Raw genomic sequence first — 14,858 nt, forward strand, 5'->3', positions numbered from 1 at the left:
GGAGCAGCTGAGCATCTTGAACTAGAAAGCAATGGTTTTCTTGCTTCTACTACAAATTCCCCTAGCTGCAAGACTTCCAACCTTCTAAATATTCCTTTATATGTTGTTCAGAGTTCTGGCACTATCCCCTGAGCCTGCTTGGTCCAGTATTCTATGTTGTTGGTGACAGAGCTCCTCACTGCACTTCCACCCAATCTGCCATCTTGTTTGTTCTCCTGTACCATTGGTTCATGATCATGTGATACCTCATGAATCATTGAATGCCAACTAGGTTTTTTGTGTGTTTTTTTGGTACAGAAACTCAGTGTATTCTTTCTATCTTCTTTTGATGTCTCCTGTGTGATTCAGTTTTTGACTATGTTGTTGGTGTCGCTAGGAGCCATTGTGTCGGTTCTAACGCATAGAGACTCTGAGTTTCTGTGGAGCGGGTGTGGGTTTGAAGCACTAACCTTTCAATTAGCAGTCCTACAGTGTTTTTCCCACAGCACAGTACCAGAACTCCTTTTTCACTGTATTATCTAAAAATATTGAAAATCAAGGCTTGATTTTTTTTTTTTTTTTCAGTTCTTTCCACTTGTAAAATCCTAAATGTGTTCTTTCTAGTTTGTTTTTCTAACTCTAGGTCTTTGCACATTTCATTATAATATTTTACTGCATCTTCTAGAGCTACCCTTTGGAATTTAGACTACTGTACAACATTTTGAGGATCAGTAGTTTTAGATTAGAGATATGGATAAGTAATACACTTTTAAAAGAAGCAAAAAATACCTCATCTCTCTTTTTCTCAGAAACAGAGTCTAACAGTGTTCATAATTGTTCTCTATGTGTCATCCTTCATATTACTTCCTGGAATTTAGTGTCCTGGTTATGAAGATTTTATATTCTCCATAAGATGCATTTGACATCGACCTATGGACAACAAAGCTATCTTTCAACTTGCCTACATTTCTCTAGGGATTCCTCCATAAATTCTTTGGCATGTAGGGCTTAGATTCAATGTAGTATTCTCTCTCTTAATCAAAAGCTGTCATATATGTTACTAGTCTTAAGTACTACACTGTCATATATGGTGAAATATTCACATCAAATAACCATACAAGCAAGGTTTTTCAGATTCTGACTTTCAAAAATTAACTGTAGGAACAATAAGCAAAATCACCCTTTTTATTAGTTATCCCCACTGTACTGGATGTTTCATGTTACCTCATTGTATTATCAACTACCCTGATAGTTTCCAGACTTGGAAAATTTGATTTTCAAAACAAATTTAAATTAGAAACATTATTTTTCTGACTTGGTGTTCACCTGGGATTAAATTGGCAGACTATTGGAAAGTTTATGTATATTTAGGAGTTTTGTCAGACCTAGAAGAACTGTAAATGACTTTTCAAAATAGCACTTTACATTAAAATTTGTGAATGGTTTCTCTTTTGTCATCTATAAAACATATTTCTAGAATCAAAGAATGTTTTTGTTGTGGTTGTTATGTGCCATTGAGTCAGTTCTGACTCATAGCGACCCCATACAGGGTTTCTGAGGCTGTAAATCTTTACCGGAGCAGAAAACTTCACCTTTCTCTCATGGAACAGCTGGTAGTTTTGAACTGCTGACCTTACAGTTCACAGCACAATTCATGCATCTTGTGTTACATTTATTTTGCACATTTTATGATTACAAGACAAATTGCACATTTATCTTACTTAACTGAAGTTTTAAGTCCCACAAACTTTCATAAGATTTTAAACTGGTTACATTAAAATTTATTCCCAGTTGTACCTGTATTTTTAATCTTTGAAAAATAGATTGTATTTTTATTTGTGTCTTTATATTTGTGATATAAAGGTCACGATAAAGGTTCAGTGGCTGTTGTTGTTAGGTGTCCTTGAGACGGAACTGACTCATAATGAACTTATGCACAACAGAACAGTTCTGGACCAATCTCACAATTGTGACTACGCTTGAGCCCATTGCTGATGCCAGCGTACCAAGTCAGCTCATTGGGGTCTTCCTTTTTTTTGCTGACCCTCCACTTTACCAAGCATGATATCCTTCTCAGGGATGGTCCCTCCTGATAATATATGTGAAGTATGAGAGACAAACTGGCCATTCTGACTTCTAAGGAACAATCTGGCTGTACTTCTTCCAACATATATGTTTGTTTTTCTGGTAGACCATGGTAGTTTAATATTCTCCTCAAACACCTTAACTAAAATGCATCAATTCTTCTTTGGTTCTCCTTTTTCATTGTCCAATTTTCACATATATATGATGATACTGAAAATACCATGGTTTTGGTTAGGCAGAACTTAGTCCTCAAACTGACATCTGTAAAAGAGGTTTAGTTACACAGTTTCAGTAGTATGAAAAGTATTAAAATGTTATAATGATATTTGCATTTTATTTTGTGTTTAGAGTATATTTCTCTTTGTATTTCAGAGCTCTTGGATCTAAACAGGACTTCAATCTTTCTTAGCCCCTTTGGTTTCCTTAATCTCCATACAATGTTGCTGGATGAATATCAAGAGCGGCTCTTCCTGGGAGGCAAGGACCTTGTGTATTCTCTCAGCTTGGAAAGAATCACTGATGGCTACAAAGAGGTATGGAAAACACCAAGGTATTTCAGGAGGGGAAGAAAAGAAAGGAAATCTCTTCTTACATGAGTGCTTTTACATGACTTATTTTTTTCATGGTGTTGGCTACTTTCAAATTCTGAACATGATTGTTTTCTTACAATAAATAATTCATTAAAAATGGAATCATTTTAAAAATAGAAATCCTTTTCATAAAAGTTTATAAATTATCATGTATGAACTTTTCTACCATACATGATAGAAAACTGGTCTCTGTATTCCCTGAAGACTTTTGACTCATATATTTAACATTCCTCTTGCATGGTGGGTATTGTCACCATACCCACTGTTTTGAGACCAGGATTTGGAGCAGTCCCTCTGGTTTTATCAACTCCAAAACTCTAGCTTGATGAAATATGGATAAGTGACCTCAGTAAGTGACCATACTACTACTAACTCGTGTAGTGCTGGTGATGATATCACTAATTCCGTGGATCCTCAGTACACCTGGGGGATTAAAGCATAAAACAAAATGGTCAAGTAGCCAAAATCTTGGAGGAAATGTGAAATATGGAGATAAGAAAAATTTTTATTCTAGTTTATACTTATTCAGATTTAAATTGAGCCACAAATTTTTTCAGGACCATATCAATTTTCTATAAAATACTTAAATATTTAGACGAGAGTATTGTTTACATACAATTATATATCATGCAGTTATTTTCTTGATAATTTATTTATTATTATTTTTATTGAAATGACCCATTTCCATTTTTTAAAGTCATTTAAAAATTTTTTGTATTGTAAAACAACATCACTCCTTTCCTGCCAGTTCCTGGTTTCTGCTGTTGTTATTGTTGTTAAGTACCTTTGCCACTATGTCAGTCTATCTCACTCGGGGTCTTCCTCTTTTCACCAACCTTCCTTTTTATCAAGCATGATATCTTTCTCCAGGAACGAGTCCCTCCTGATAACATGTCCAAAGTATGAGAGATTTATTGCCATCTTCTCTTCTGGCTGCACTTCTTCCAAGACAGATTTGTTTGTTCCTCTAACAGTCCATGGTACTTTTAAATATTCTTCTCTAACACCGTAATTCAAATACATAGATTCTTTTAAAGTCTTCCTTATTCATTGCCCAACATGAATATGGACAGCTGAATATTCCATGGCTTGGATCAAGTGCACCTTAGTCCTCAAACTGATGTCTTGACTCTTTAACAATAAAAAGAGATCTTTTGCAGCAGATTTGCCTAATGCAAACTGTTGTTTGATTTCTTGACTGTTGCTTTCATGATGCTCATTGTGAATCTAAGCAAAAGGAAGCCTTTGGCAACTTTAAATCGTTTCTCCACTTATCAGGATGCTATTCATTGGTCTAGTTGTAAGGATTTTTGTTTCTTTATATAGAGATACAAAACATACCGAAAGCTGTAGTCTTTGAGCTTTATCAATGAATATTTTATTTCTGTTTCCTTCCAGCATGCACAGTTGTATCATCTGTATATTGCAGGTTGTTCATGAGTATTCCTCCAGTCCTGATACCATGTTCTTCTTCACGTAATCCAGTTTTTTGGATTATTTTGCTCAGCATACAGATTGAATAAGTTAGAAAGTACACAACCTTGGCTCATGCCTTTCCTGATTTTAAAACATTCAGTATTCCTTTGTTTTATTCTGATGACTGCCTCTTGGTCTATGTACAGCTTTCTCATGAGCACAAATTAAATGTTCTGGAATACCCATTCTTCACAGTGTTATCCATAGTTTGTCATGATCCACATAGTTGAAACCCTTTGCATAGTCAATAAAGCAAAATAAAATATCGTTCTTGTATTCTCTGCTTTCAGCCAAGATTTGATGTCAGCAATGATATTCCTAGGTCCATGTCCTTTTCTGAATCTAGCTCGAACCTCAGGCAGTTCCCTGTCAATGTAGCCATATGACTCTCTTCTTTTACTCTCAGTGAGCTCAAGTCTGATTTTTTGTGAAGAAGGATGAAAGTTAGGGATCACAAATATGAGGGCCATGTATTAATCCTCTTGGAACCTCCAGTGAATTCTTAAATGCTCAGAAATTTTATGAGAATTATTATTAGATTAATATTAGAAGAACCTCCAAGGGACCTGGCACTCCAGAAGACTAAGCATCTTTACACACACACACACACACACACACACACACACATACACACACACAGTGTTTTCAAAATTGTCATCCTTAGAGCAGTATTCCATGTCTCTCATGGAGTTGGGCCCAGAAATACACATTTGTAACACGGAACTAGATGTCTCTTATCTGTATCATGTCTCATATCCATTTTCCTGAACTCGTGATTCCTTTGTGGACCTTGAAGAAGAAAGCAACTTCTCACTTTTAATGTTGATTCCCCTTCAGAATAGTGGAATTGAGTCACTTGTTTATTCTTATTTATTGTTTTGGCCTAATTGTAGCCTCAGGCTTTTAATACTATAAAAGCTGGCTTTTATGGAGGAAATGACCTGTGAAAACTATTTAAGGGCAAGAGATCTGGCGAGGGATATAGTTTTATGAACTGCATCTTAGAGAACAAAATAGAGGTGTATATGGCCATTGAAACTTCAGGGTGCCCTCTAGTAAGGATGTAAAAGAAGTAACTATAAAAACTATTAAATTTAGTAACTTTCCTGTAATAAAAGGTAAATCCTCATTTTGTGTGATTTGAAATGTATATTATTTAGAGGACCCCTCAAGAAATATGATTAATTCAAATTCATAACTTTCAAAATAGCTAAGGCCTTTACCAGGGCCATGGAAGGAACAGGTGCCAACAAGCAACCCTGAGGCTTAAGCTTCATTAGCTCTAAGTTAACTCCACTCCACAAAAATATTTGTTATTTTAGCCTTTTCATGCCTGTTTCCATAAAATGTTTAGCAATAAAACTCGAAATAGACCCTCTGTGTTTATTTTCAGTCAAAACAAGACTTAGAGAGAGGTGAACTTCATAGATACAATTTAAAGAAGTGGACTTGAGAATAAAGATCACTTATCTTCTGGTCTCCCACCACCACCACCACTATACTTTGGACTGCAAAGCCAGTTTGAACTGCAAGGCCCATGGTTCAAGCTCACCAATTGCTCCTCAGAAACCCTATACAGGGTCTCTATGGGTCAGAACTGACTCAATGGCACTTAACAACAACAACAATTTCATACTCTACAGGTCCTGTAGAGTGGCATGTCTCCTCCTGGGCCACGTTCTTCTCTTGTCTTGTCTTGGACCTCATTCAATCCATTGTTCACTCTATCTTATATTTTTAGTCTCTTGGCTTTGCTTTCTCTAATTCTAGGTTTCTCAGTCTAGCCACTATAGAAATTGTAAATAATTTGTGATGAAGGTGGACTTTCCTGTGAATTATAGGATATTTAACATCAATTTTGGTCTCTACTCCTGCTGTGACACTGTAGGATCAGTACTGGACTGCAAGCCACAAGATTTGCTGTTCAAACCCACCAGCAGATCCTTGGAAACCCTATACAGGGTCCCTATGAGTTGGAACTAACTCAACAGCACTTAACCACAAACAACAGCAACTTAGTGGATACGACTCTGAACTGTAGGGTTTGCTTGATGCAAGCCATGATGTCAGTTCCCCCATAAGAAGAAGAATTCATGCCTTTGAATTATGGTACTGATACTAAATCATGGACTACCAGAAGAACAAAAATATCTGACTTGTAAGAAATATAACCATAATGCTTCTTAGAAGTTAGGATGGTGAAAAGTCATCTGCCTTACTTTGAACATGTTATTGTTGTTGTTGTTAAGTGCTGTCGATCCATAGCCACCCTGTATAGGGTTTCCAAGGAGCAGCTGGTGAGCTTGAACCACCAACATTGCAGTCCAAATGGCTTTGCAGTCTGGCACATTAGCCCACAGAAACACAATAGGACATGTTATTAGAAGTGATCAATTTCTAGAGAAGGACATCATGCTTTATAAAGTGAACAATCAATGTAAAAGAGGGATGCCATCAATGAGATATTTTGGCACCGCAGTTTCAACATCCGGCTCAAACATGGCAACAACTAAATCTCCATAATTCCATAAATAGTATCCAAACTCTTCTGCAATAAACCAATCAATTAGCCAATCCTCCCCTAGCCGTGTGAACCCTTAACCTGATCATACCAGATCCTTATTTTCTTCCCTCAGTATCAAATACTTTGAAAAATTACTTAAGTTTTCTCACTTCATATTTAATTTTTAGTTTTCAATATGTATTGTCTTATACATAAAAGTATATAAAAATTAAAACATATTATAAAACAATAACAAAATAAATACTTTTGAACACACAATCCAACTCAATAATGAAAATACCACCAGGTAGGTATAGCTGCTTTTGTTTCCTGTTTCTTCCTTTTTGCATATCTCGTCTTGCTCAAAAGTAATTTTTATCATGTGGTCCATGATTCCACAGCTCCTCTGTCATTTTGTTGTATTGTGGTGGCTTGCTTGTTGCTGTGATGCTGGATACTATGCCATTAGTATTTCAAATACCAGTAGGGTCATCCATGGTTGACAAGTTTCAGTGAAACTTCCAGAATAAGACAGATTAGGAAGGAAGGCCTGGCAACTTACTTCTGAGCAAAATACCAGTGAGAACCTTATGAATAACAAAGGAAGCTTGTCTGATATAGTATCAGAAGAAGAGTCTCATCAGATTGGATAGGGCTTAAAAAATACAACAGGAAAAGGGCTTCCTCCTCAAAGTAGAATAAACGTTAGTGACATGGAAGGAGTAAAACTTCCTCATTTCTATTGTGCCATGACTCAAAATAAGAAAATGAAAGGAATACCTAAAATAGTTGGTTGACATGCAACTATATCAGGAGGTAGTATATGATCAAGAACTGATGGTACTGAAGGAAGAAGTCCAAACTGCACAGAAGGCATCGGTGAAAACATGGCTCCAGGATTGTTCAATAGATGGATGCAGTGGTGGAAGTACTCACTCATCTTGCCAGTTTCATGTTAAGAATTGTCGAAGACATCTATTTAAACTGACTGGAAGAAATTCAAATTGTGCCTATTCCAAAGAAAGGTTATCTGATATAATGTGGAAATTATAGAACATGACGATTAATATCACACACAAATAAGGTTTTTTTAAAAGACAATTCAACAATGTTTACAGCAATACATCAGTGTGGAACTGCCATATATTCAAGCCTGATTCCGAAGGAGGGAAGCATTGCTGATGCAATGAGGGATATCATTGCTGATGTCAGATGGCTATTGCCTGAAAGCAGAGACTACCAGAAAGATGTTTGCATTTGTTTTATTGACTGTGCAAAGGGTTTTGACTGTGTGGGTGATGACAAAGCATGGATAACATTGCAAGGGATGGAAATGGCAGAAAACTTAACCATGCTCTTGTAGAATCTGTATAGAGAACAAGAGGAAGTTGTATGAAGAGAAAAGGAGACTTCATGGTTTAAAATCAGGAAAGATGTGTGTCAGGGTTGTATACTTTTGCCATACATATTTAATCTGTATACTGAGAAATTGAATTTTATGAAGAAGAATTTGGCATCAGGATTGGAGGAAGATTCACCTGCAATGTGCAGATGATTTAACATTTCTTGCTCAAAAAGTGAAGAGGACTACAATGTTCAATATGGATTGCACCTCAATGTAAAGTAAAAAGAATCTTCACGACTGTACCAAAAAGCAACATTATGATAAGTGGAGACACGATTGACGTTGTCAAAGGCTTCATTTAATTTGGATTCGTAATCAATATCCATGGAAAGAGCTGTCAAGAAATCAGTGACGTATTGCATTGGGAAAGTCTGCTGCAAAAGATCTATTTCAAATATTATAAAGTAAAGATGTCACTTTGAGGACTAAGGTGTGCCTGACACAAACCCTTGTACTGTTAATCATCTTATATGCATGAGAAAGCTGGACATGAATAAAGAAGACAAAACATTGATGCCTTTGATCTTGATGTTGGTAAAGAAAATGGCATATACCATAGACCAGGAGAACAAACAAATCTATCTTGGAAAAATTACAGCTCCAATTGTTTCTTAGAAGCCAGAATGGTAAAACTTTGTCTCATGGATTTTAGACTTGTTATTAGAACATCCTTGGAGTTGTTGTTGTTGTCAGGTGCCATCCAGTCGGTAGCGATTCATAGTGACCCTATGCACAACAGAACGAAACACTGCCTGATCCTGGGCCAACCTCACAATTGTTGCCACGCTTGAGCCCATTGATGCTGCTGCTTTGCCAATCCATCTCGCTGTGTAGGATGTCATTATTTTTGGTAATGTAGCTGGCAGCATAGTGGTTATGAGTCAGGCTGCTAACCTCATGGTCAGCAGTTAGAAACTACCAGCAGTTCCATGGGATAAAAAGGAGGATGTCTGTGCCTGTAAAGATTTATAACCTCAGAAACCCTTTGCAGAGTCACTATGAGTTGGAACCGACTCCATGGCACACCACCACCACCAGAGGGATGACAGAAAAAGAGGAAGACCTTCAACAAGATGAATTGATACTGTGGATGCAACAATGGGCTTAGGCAATAAAAGAGTTATAAGGATGGAAGGAATGGGCAGTTTTTTCTTCTGTTGTAAATGGCATTATTACTAGTCTAAATCAACTAGTCAGTACTTACCTAAGCTTACTTCACAACAGCCACATTGCAAGTTCAGTAACCCATTGTTGCTCCTCGGGAACATATTTGATAATGTAGGGCTAGAGCAGTACCGTAAAAGTGCTTGGCTGAGGTTGATTTGAAGGACCATATAATTGAAAGACAAGAGAACGGAGCAGTCCAACTTGGCAGCACTTAACAACAAATTATTTTGTATATCACAGACCGATCTGGCAGTTTGATGAAGTCTACAAAGCAAAGATGAATTTTGTCCTGACCCAAGCCATGGTATTTTCAATAGTTTCATATACAAGTGAAATTTGGTCAATGAATAAAGAAGAACAAAGAATTGATGTATTTGAGTTATGGTGTTGGAGAAGAATATTAAAAGTACCATGGACTTCCAGAAGAACAAACAGATATATGTTGGAACAAGCGCTGCTAATGCTCCTTAGAAGGCAGAATGGTGAGAATTTTTCTCTCATACTTTGGACATATTATTAGGAGGAGCTAGTCCTTGGAGAAAGACATCATGTTTGATAAAGTGTCAGCGAAAAAGAGGAAGACCCCCAACAAGATGGATTGGCACAGTGACAGCAGCAATGAGCTCAAATGCAACTACAATTGTGAGGATGGTGCAGGACCGGGCAGTGTTTCGTTCTGTTGTGCATAGAGTTGCTATGAGTTGGAAAGAACTCACCAGCTTTTAACAATAACAACAGTGTTCTCTGTCTATATTTTGCACAGTTGAGAATTGCTGAGACTTCCTGCAAAACAAATCAGATTTACTTATTTGGAAAATTCTAAATAGTAGCTTAAGGCATAACATTTTCTTTATTCCATTCTCTGAAGAAAGAAAAATTGTTATATTATTTATTTAAATTATAGTTATTTATTTAAATTTTGTCAAAATGTATAGAAAACTTCATATTTAGTAAAAACTTAAAATTTAATTAACTTTGATCCATAGCTCCTCTCTAAGTTTCTAAATTTCATCATTTTAAAATAAAACTCTTCTTACCATTATTACTGTTTTAATTTTAAGCTAAAATTGCACAATTTAATTTGCACATCTATAGATATGCTAGTTCTTTCATACAGCTCTGTTTATAAATATATATATACTTTTCACTATTCATTTTTAGTTCTACCAATGATAAAAACAATTTCTTGGATTTTAAAAGTAAATTAATTTTTTTTGAGTGGGAAAAGGTCATTAAAATATAATTTGCATACAATGTCAGATGATATTCCACTTTGAATACTTTTCATCTATTAAATGTCATGTATCAAGCCAATAAAGTTTTATATCATTATAAAATTGTTTTGGTTCAAATGCTTTGGAGAATAAGCCTTTCAAATAAAAGTCTTGTGGACAGATCAAATAATTATTATCCTGGCTTATAAAATATTTGAATAATGACAGTTATTATGGTTAAACATAAAAGCATAAACATTAAGACAGATAACGTGTCAGGTTAAAGACCCCTTTTAGGACCATTAAATACCACCATTAGTACTATTTAATATGATATATTAAAATATATTTTCTTGCTTCTAATGTTCTTTATAGGATATATAATTAAAATAAATGTTAATGGGTATCTGTAATGGATATATAACGACATAAGGTAAAAAATAAAATTTAAGCAAACATTTTTCATTAGAATAAGAGAATTAGGAAGAGAATATTACATAAAATCAATGTGTCTTAATCACAAACATATTCCTTGAAGGGATACATCTTAACTGGATCCTTGTATTTAATTTTCAAAAAAGAGAAGGGAATGATCTGGTTTTTAGACAGTTAAATTATTACATCTTTGTTAATTTGCTCTTGCTACTCTAAATTTCTGAGTGTCATAACATCTTGGAATAATAAGTTGTTAAATCATTAATCCTGGCATGATTATGGGACTCAATGGGGAGTCCAGAAAAAATTACTATGCAATTTACTTTTTATTTTATTTTTCTCCATTGAGATATGCAAGAATAGTAAATGGCCTGTTAATGTGCATTGGGATGATTAAATTATATTGCAGGGAGTTTTGTGATGAAATGATGTGTATTTAACCTCTTGCTTTTTGTCCCTTTTTTGGTATTAAGAATTTGGAAATAACATTACACCCTGTTGTTTAACTGCCTTTGAAATGTTTTGTGCAGAACAAATAGCGTAATTTTATTGGATTTTGTTGATGCTGAACTCTGGAGCAGAACCAAAAGACATCCTGACTGCCAAAATAAATGAAGAAAATAATTTCCCTTACTAGTTTGGCAGACAACGTATGCATGTGGCTTTAAAAAATAACTTTCCATTTACATTCATTTCTTTTTCTGTCATCTTTTCTCACCTAAGTGAACATTTGGATGCAGTCCTGAGCCTGTTAAACCCTATTTAAGAAGTAAACACAAACCATCCCAAATCAGATCAAACCAAAATAACAACAAACCCTTCTTAAGCCTATAATTATATTGTTCCCATATTTGTATTGTTCCTTTGGAAGGGTTCCCTTGTGTTGGACTTTACTATGGTGAGCATTCATAATTTAATCTACCCAGAATGACCTGATTTAGATCCTTTTCTCTCACCTTAGAAATCCTACCAGTATTTGAAAGCTTATTACTTTCTTTATTACTATATATTTTGAGACTTTTCTCCTGATTAAACTAGAAATCATTGCTTGTATTATTTGCTTGACATTTGATTAAATATTATCATTTATCTAAATCTTATCTCTGATATTTTATTATGAACTCCTTTAGCACATTGGGTTAAAAAGAATGTGATCAATGTGTAGTGATTAATTCAATTCAATCAACAAATACTGAGTAAGCTGTGACTGTGTTTAAGGTATTGATCTAGGTAGGCATTGCTAGGAATGCAAGAAGTCACTGCTTTGCCCATTAATAAGAACACTTAAATTAAGTTTCCAGATCATTGTGACTTTAGGTAGAGAAAGCAAGAAGAACATTATGTGGAACTAAAGGATGGAAAAATACTCTTTTGAAAAAGATATCAGAGAAGGTTTTGTTGTGCAATACTTTGTAAAATGTTTTGAAAGAATAATTTCTATATTCCTAAGCGTTTCCTTTACTAGGAATATACAATATAAAGGAGAATGTATTATTCTGACAATTTTGAAAATCTTTTTGTTGTTTTCATCATCATATATTATTTTTTGTGTGTATCAAGAACTGTGAAGGTTCTAAGATTGTACCTTGCATTCAGAAAACAAGTTAATTTGGTAGAAGATATGGAGGCCTGGTGTGGTACTGTGGGTTAATGTGCCAGGTTGAAAAGCCATTTGAACTACAAGGCCGCCGGTTCAAGTTCTCTGGCAGCTCCTTGGAAAGTCTATACAGGATCACTATGGGTCAGAAACAACTCAACAGCACTTAACAACAAGAGCAATGAGACTCTTGGATAAGAGACAAAGGCCTTATAACTCACAGTACAGCCTATAACTTGAGCATCATGTTTCCATCAGTTCCTTTACCACTCAAATATTGTGGAGGGATGATATGGAATGGCTCATTTAGATACTGTACGTATGGTGGATATGTGTTACAGCTAAGAAACCCTGAGCCCCCAAGCCCCAATATGTGGGATACTAACAAACCTTCCCAATCTTTGCCCCAGAAGGAGATATCATGTTTATTATTCTGGAAAGGAAACACATATGCGCTTTGCCTTGAAACAAGAGTCTATCTCTATGTGAAAAGCTTATTTCAAAACATAGTCTGGGCCAAAGGCTTTCACAAGGTATTAAAAATGATATGGAGAATTGTCTATCAAACAGTGTTCATATGTAGTCAAGTAATCATTATGAGCCACTGATTTAGAGAAATACAAGATATTGTGTTCAGACTTTTTTCAATCCTATTTCAATATTGAAAAGCTGAATTTGGTACATTTTTTTTCAAAGAACTGATTGAGTTGTTTTGTGCTTAGGAAATTTGAAACTACAGTATAAATAAATCATAATTTTATATAATAAAGCAAAGATGCTGATATTTTACAGAAGAAGAGCCCTGTGTATCACAAGTTTGTTGAGAATATAAACAAATAAACATTATTTGGAATTTTGGATGAGGTATCCTCTAAGTTATTCATATTGAAAAGTAAATTAGTCATGAAAACCTTTCCAAATGATAGTTGAGCCTAAAATTAACTTGTATTTCTTTCTGTATTTGTGTGCTATTTTTCCTTTATCATACTTGATCCCCTGATGAATTTATTGCTAAGATAAAAACCTAATCCTAGGGTTTTATGCTTGCATTTCTTACTTTTGAAATTTTTTACTTAAGAGACTTACTTTTTTTTTTTCATCTTTTTCCTTGTGTTCCTATATAAACATTTGTGCAATTTTATTTAAAAGTGTATATGCTACCCTATGAAAACAAATAAACACCTAATACTGAGTATTATTAGTAAGAAACACTTTGGGGTCCATTATACTAATATGAGTTACAAAGTAATATTTTCTATTTATAATTTAAATAATAAAATGCTTGCTCTTGTGATAAATCTAATATAGTGATCATCTATCATCTCACCTTTTACAAATTTTGCATTTTTTTATGTACCAGGAACTGGATTTGACTACATAATGTATGGATTAGTGCCAAGCTAGTCTTTTCCACTTCTGACGTACAACTATCTGGTATTTTATGGGAATAGCTTGAATGAAACACAGTCAATAAATCATAACCATATTTGGAATTTAAGCCTATGCGACAGATTACAAAAAGTAAATTGCCTACAGGAGCCAAACAGGTAAAAGAAATGTCTGGAGTATACCAGAGTGCCTGTCCCATTGAAAGAAAGCATCAAACTCTGAAGCCTAGAGGAATGTTGTCACATAGGAATGCATACATAGGGTTGTTTATCTTCAGATATTTCTATAGAAACCAGAAATCTGAATTTTATGTGAAACTTCACATTTTTTAATATTGGTCACTAACTAAAAAATAATTCAATTGTGTGCTCACAAAATAAAACGTATGTGGGGGTGAGTGCAGGAAGTGGAGAGATGTGGGAAAATAATGGAGACCTTGAGGGAAAGATCCATAGAGTTTTCATTGGCTAATGTTTGGGAACAGATTTTGATACCTTTCTTCCTAATTTATCTCAGTCTGGAAGCTCCTCTGAAAACGATATACCATGGGTTATTCAGCTGGTACTTGAGATACTAATGTGATGTTGTTGTTGTTAAGTACCTTGGAGTTGGTTCTGACTCCTAGTGACCCTGCCTAGGGTTTCTGAGGCTGTAAATCTTTATGGGAGCAGAATGCCTCATCATTCTCCTGCGGAACCACTGGTAGTTTCAAACTGCTGACCTTGAGAATGACAGCCCAACTCATAACCAATACACTACCAGACTAATGGTATAGCATCTAGCATTATAACAACCTTCAAACCATCACAGTATGACAAACTGACAAAAAATAACATCAAGTTAGTAAATTACAGTGCTAACAAAAATGAGGAAAACCCTCAATGAGATGGATTAACAGTGAACTCAAACATACCAACAATCATGAAGATAGTGTAGGATCTGGCAATATTTCATTCTGTTCTACAAACCACCACTCATCTGTCAGTTTGTCATACTGTGGTGGCTTGTGAGTTGCTAT

General features: G+C 35.1%; 1 protein-coding gene across 1 annotated transcript in view; it reads left to right on the forward strand.

Annotated features, from left to right (window-relative positions):
• The window catches only part of SEMA3E (sema domain, immunoglobulin domain (Ig), short basic domain, secreted, (semaphorin) 3E), a 361,421-nt gene that overhangs the window by 223,760 nt on the left and 122,803 nt on the right, over positions 1–14,858 (forward strand). Inside the window, exon 3 of the mRNA XM_006834339.1 lies at positions 2,437–2,597. Within this exon, the coding sequence (XP_006834402.1) occupies positions 2,437–2,597 (161 nt within the window). The remainder of the gene's footprint in view (positions 1–2,436; positions 2,598–14,858) is intronic.

This window comes from Chrysochloris asiatica, unplaced genomic scaffold, assembly GCF_000296735.1.
Source record: "Chrysochloris asiatica unplaced genomic scaffold, ChrAsi1.0 scaffold00010, whole genome shotgun sequence".
Classification (NCBI taxonomy): Eukaryota; Metazoa; Chordata; class Mammalia; order Afrosoricida; family Chrysochloridae; genus Chrysochloris; species Chrysochloris asiatica.